General features: G+C 41.5%; 1 protein-coding gene across 1 annotated transcript; it reads left to right on the top strand.

Moving 5' to 3' along the window:
* Positions 1–527: 527 nt before the first annotated feature.
* shhb (sonic hedgehog signaling molecule b) lies at positions 528–4,728 on the top strand. The gene is made up of 3 exons (XM_040142929.1): positions 528–824; positions 3,145–3,406; positions 4,067–4,728. The coding sequence occupies exons 1-3, from the start codon at positions 528–530 to the stop codon at positions 4,726–4,728; spliced, it is 1,221 nt and encodes a 406-aa protein (XP_039998863.1).
* The last annotated feature ends 1,053 nt before the right edge of the window (positions 4,729–5,781 follow it).

Genomic DNA, 5,781 nt, shown 5'->3' with positions numbered 1-5,781 from the left:
TGTTTTCATCCAAGAGCAAGACTAAACACTATGCCTCCTCTCTATGAGCAGCGCCCCAGCTCCCCACGAAGGTAGGGTCCTGCCAGGTGACGGATTCCAGATTTTTAAATTCAGTACACTAAAATATTCAGTTTGTCCTCACTACAGTGTCAAGATCACATTAAATAACAATAAATCATAATTTAATGAAAAAGTTAACTGAATAAATAAAATATGAACAAATCTAAAAACATTCAACTTTTTTTGGTGTGTGGTTAAAGTGATCTGCGTTGTGGTTGTGGGGGAGTTTGTATATATACATATATTACCCAGGACTGCCAACCAGTTCGTCTGTCACTACTATCTTTGTGCAGTCAGAGAGAGAGAGAGAGAGACAGACAGACAGAAAGACAGAGAGACCTACAGTAGTTATGGCAACCACACTGCTCCAATTGTAGTGGAGAAAGATACTTAAAAGAAAATAAAATATAGACCAAAATCCTTTCAAGGCACGTCACCTCCCCCAGGATCCTCCAGGTAAACCGAAGATGGTCCTGATGAGAGTGATGCTGTCGGTGTCCCTCTGCCTGCTGCTGGCGTCCGTTATCTCGGGCTGTGGACCGGGCAGGGGATACGGGAAGCGAAGGCACCCCAAGAAGCTGACACCGCTGGCTCTCAAACAGTTCATTCCCAACGTGGCAGAGAAAACCCTGGGAGCCAGCGGCAAGTACGAAGGAAAGATCACCCGCAACTCGGAGAGGTTCAAGGACCTGACTCCCAACTACAACCCCGATATTATTTTTAAGGATGAGGAGAACACCAACGCCGACCGGCTCATGACACAGGTTGGTAGCAATATTTCAGTCGGAAGTGAAGCGGCACAAGAGAACATCGGTCTGGAGATGTCTTTACATCTTCAGTTGTCTCCCGCCGACCATAATAAATGAAATCGTCAATAAATGGCCCAGTGTGCCACTTTTTACCGTTATGCAACTATCAGTGAGTTCAGAATATGTCAGAAAATTTCCATTTTCAGCTCCCTCTCTCCACATGCGGTAATTTGCGCACTTTGCGAGTCTGGTTTGTTGGGTACATTGAGAAGGGATGTGTGTGTGTGTGTGTGTGTGTGTGTGTGTGTGTGTGTGTGTGTGTGTGTGTGTGTGTGTGTGTGTGTGTGTGTTTTGGAATTGAACAATAGGGTAAATATAAAGAGATGGGAGCTAAATGATTTTAAGATAGCACACTTAGACACACTTAATGCGAGAGTATTATGACAAAGTCAAAGGAAAAACCTCAATGAATGAGTGGAGAAAAATAGAGAATGCAGATACTTCCACTTAGGTGCACAGCATGTTACAATTAAGAAAGTAATATTAAATTATGTTGTAGCATGTATAAAATACAGAGCAGGCCAGGTTTGTATCAGTTTTGTATCAAGATGGCAAGAGGAAAAGGTCTAAAGAGGGTTTATTGTTGGGGCAGGGGCAGCAGGGGCTTCAGTCACAAACACTTCTCAACTGGCTAGTGTTCAATAGGAACACTGACTAAAGTGGCATGAGGTCGGAAATTGTGGTCGACAGCGCACATCTGATGACTGTGATCCTTGTGCATTAGTGCAATATGTAAGGAAAAACAGAAGAGGAACTTATCCTCAGGTGACTCAGAATGTCAATGCAGGACGTGATCAGATTGTGTCAGCAAGAATCATCCATCGACAGTTACAATGAGAGGGATATTATGTTAAGGTTGCAATGCATAAACCCCTCATTACAAAGATTTGAAAGTTCTGTGATACAAAAGACCATAGGCACTGGTCTAAAGAGATGTTGGAAAAAGTGATATGGCCAGATGAGTCATCCTTCACTATATTCTCGACAAGTGGATGAGTACCTGTGTGGCCTACACCAAGAGAATGGTACAGGCTTAAATGCCTGACCCCTACAGTTAGGGGATCCAGTAGCTCTCTTACATTGTGGGGGGCAGTTTGCAAGCATGGTTTGGGTCCACTTGTCCCCTTAGAGGGAGGGAGTGATCACCATTATTCTGTGATGAAACATTTCTATGGGATGGGTCTAACACGCTTTTGTTGGTTTTTCCGTTAAGTTGTCACCCATCTGTATATAGATACTGTATATACTATACATATAGGCCTATATACATGTGTGTGTGTGTGTGTTTGTGTGTGTGATTATATTTTCAATCCTTTCACAATCCTCCACAACATTACACAGTACATATATTGCCAAAGGTTATGGATGGATGACTCAATGAATAGGTTTCCATAATTATAAGTGATGCAGTTTAGTGTTATAAGAAAGGGGCACTGCAACAATTTTCCAGTTGACTCATCATTGTTAGTACTCAGCTTTATCATCCTAGAAAAAAACCCTGATACTGTGATGTCGTAAGGTCAGAAACTAGATGTATGGAGTTTGAGACACACTGATATTTACCAGGCACAAATGGTCACATTGCATTATGGGAAGTGTCGGAACCAGTGTTTTTTTGGAGCAAGGATGCCTCAGCCTCTACTGCTTCTGTTTTGACCTTTGACCTTCTGTTTGGGTTTATCAAAGCTTTTCCACTGAAAACCGCTGCCTGTTGCCAGTGGAAAAAAGGTTTATGACAGTTGTGAGAGTGAACCAAAACAGTAAAGTTAGCTGGAAAACCAAAAAATGTGCTTAAAGAGGCTTAAAAAGCTGTAGAGCTGAGTGGACATGAGGGGACCTATGGAGTCACACCAAAACACACCAAAACAGGCTGCCCACATTAAAACGTGACCAAATCCTTTCAAGACAAATCAGCATCGTGCCGAAATAATAATAGATTTACAGTGAGAAATTTAATGGATGTTAAATTCCAGTTTATCGGGCCTTATTTTGTTTATTATGGCCCTCATTTCAACTGGTAAGAATAAGATTGTACTCACCCAGTTATTTGCTGAGATCTGAGAACATAGCAACATTGCCAATGTTAATGTTACAATATGTTCAAACTATGGCAATACTGTAAGCCCAAAGTTGTAAAACACTTGAATGATCCTTTAACATGTTTGGAATTAAGTCATTTATACTGTGTTTCACTGAGGTGACACTCACAGTATTTCAACTAATATATGAGATAAATGTGGATCTGAACATCAACAACAACTCTCTCCCTTTTCAGAGGTGTAAGGACAAACTGAACTCTTTGGCTATTTCAGTCGTGAATCAGTGGCCCGGGGTTAAACTTCGGGTGACAGAGGGCTGGGATGAGGACGGCCATCATTCTGAGGAGTCTCTGCATTACGAGGGCCGAGCGGTGGACATCACCACCTCAGACCGAGACAAGAGCAAGTACGGCATGCTGTCAAGGCTGGCTGTGGAGGCGGGCTTCGATTGGGTCTACTATGAGTCCAAAGCCCACATCCACTGCTCTGTGAAAGCAGGTGTGTGAACCATATCTGTCATTACATGAGACTTACAGACACTGTCCTATTAGCATGACTTAAGACCCTTTTGCATAGAGTGCAATTTTTAGGGCCATTCATTGTTATGCGATTTAAGAAAACATATCACTGAAGGAATCCACACACATCCAAGGCAAAATTTAATTCTGTTGAAATGCAGTATTTATATTGTGTGTTCATAATATTACTTTATTGTTGACATCTTGTAGCAGCTGGCTATGTCTGAACCCATCTAGTGGGCACAATTGAAATCTAGCTGTTGAGATCCTGGACCAACTGAGAATGAGATGAGAAAATATGCTTGCTTCACTCTCAGACTTTTCTTTTACATTCATGACTACATTAATCTCTTGTGGGCAAGCGAGTGTGCAGTCTGAAAGACTGCACCGTTACCCTCATTTGTACAAGAGATGCACCTTGTTGTTCTCCATGATGGCAGGTTTTTCACTCATCCCTCCAGTGTGGCCATTTAGAACACATATAAACATTTTTGCCTATGATCATGGTCAGACTACACTTTGCAAAAAATTATTTGAAGCATACTACAGCCTTTATGGTTAGCGACCCATTAATTTAACGCATTTATAGTTCTTACAATATTTATTTATTAACTCTAATAAGCATTACCTAATTTTACAGAAAACTCTGTGGCAGCAAAGGCAGGAGGTTGCTTCCCTGGTTCATCCACAGTGATCCTGGCAGATGGAGGGACTAAACCACTGAAGGAGCTTGAGGTGGGGGACAAGGTGCTGGCTGCTGACCAACAAGGAAATCTTGTTCTCAGTGATTTTCTTATGTTCATGGACCAGGACCAAAAGATTGAGCGAGAGTTCCATGTCCTGGAGACCGACAAGCCACACCGCAGACTGACACTGACTGCAACTCACCTTGTCTTTGTTATGAACAACAACAGTACCAACAGCAGTGATATTATGGCTGTATTCACCAGTAAGGTAAAAATAGGACAGCGGCTTCTTGTTGTTGGGAATGAACAGCCAGACCACCTCATCCCTGCTAGAGTGACAAGAGTTTTTGTAAAGCAGCATGAAGGGTCCTATGCACCTGTAACATCTCATGGAACCATCATAGTTGACCAGGTTTTGGCATCCTGCTATGCGGTAGTTGAGGATCACAACCTTGCACACTGGGTTTTTGCCCCAGTTCGCCTTTGGTGCTCATTCTTGTCACTGGTTGGGCTCAGCAGTGTTCACCATGCAGATGGCGTCCACTGGTACCCTGAGCTCCTCTACCATGTGGGGAGATGGCTAATGGACAGCAGTTCTTTTCATCCACAAAGCTGAAATATACCTCATGCTTTAATAGACTGGTACATTCACACTGGAGTAAAAACATATGTGTTTGGCCCAACCCCTTTCCAAAGCTAAATATTAAAAAAAAAATCAGACTTGGGTCTTATTTTTGTAGTTTTGGCCAATGTTTTTCTTAGCATTTACAGTGTACTCACAAAAATAACTGCTAAGATCTGGAAACACAGCTACACTGCTAAAACAAAGTTTTCTCTTCCAAGTAAATTTGGCTGACCTTGGGTCAGATTACAACTTGTCTGATTTTCTGACTGCTCATGTCTTTGGACTGTGTCTGTCTGACTTCCTTTGAGCGATGTCACCATGTTCCCCGATTTTAGCAGTTACTTTGGTGAGAACAATTTTATCACTGTGGAGAGCAAAGATGGCTAAAACTACCACTCAGATTGAAACTGGAATTACCATTTAAGGAATGTCACATTTTAATGTAACATTCTAACAATTTGGGAAATCTGATGAGAATATCAATATTAATTTTCTCTGTGTGTGAGTTTGATCCTGTCTGAAGTGAAATGCACATGGTTTTTTCTCCCCTTAACCCAGTAATAGTTTGAGCCCCAGTTACACAAGTCACAGACATGAGTCCCATTCTTACCATGTCTACACAGGCTGCACAGTGAAAGCACATTGGCAGAGGAGCAACTTCATTTCTCCATCAGTGTCTACATATGATGTGTTCAGACACAGTGCTGCTGCTGTGTAGGTCATGGATGTTTTGGCAGTGCTCAGAGACCAACACAGAATTGCTGCAGAAATGAGTGTAAAACCAAAAAATGAATAAAGCCCAAAGAGACTGTAAAAGCCTATCACCAGATATTTAGAAAGTCTGACTAGGTTATGACTCTCAATCCTAATAATTAATTTAATTTAATATTATATAAGTCGAATTAAATTTTTGATAATAATAATATCAATGTGAAATGTAATAATTCTATATGACATTGCTCAAACTGGTGACAAATGGCACATGATTGTTCTTGTCTGTCAGGGATGCAAAGAGTAAAGTACAGTTACTTTTTACTTCACTGT

This window comes from Xiphias gladius, chromosome 14 (genome assembly GCF_016859285.1).
Source record: "Xiphias gladius isolate SHS-SW01 ecotype Sanya breed wild chromosome 14, ASM1685928v1, whole genome shotgun sequence".
Taxonomy (NCBI): Eukaryota; Metazoa; Chordata; class Actinopteri; order Istiophoriformes; family Xiphiidae; genus Xiphias; species Xiphias gladius.
Note: the sequence above shows the minus strand (reverse complement) of the source record. Positions and strands in the feature narration are given on the sequence as shown.

What these genes read in the sequence shown, in the direction of transcription:
- shhb (XM_040142929.1), top strand. Translation starts at nt 528, where the DNA reads ATGGTCCTGATGAGAGTGATGCTGTCGGTGTCCCTCTGCCTGCTGCTG. An exon ending in CCGACCGGCTCATGACACAG is followed by an intron (nt 825 to 3,144) that starts GTTGGTAGCAAT and finishes CTCCCTTTTCAG; the next exon opens with AGGTGTAAGGACAAACTGAA. An exon ending in CCACTGCTCTGTGAAAGCAG is followed by an intron (nt 3,407 to 4,066) that starts GTGTGTGAACCA and finishes CTAATTTTACAG; the next exon opens with AAAACTCTGTGGCAGCAAAG.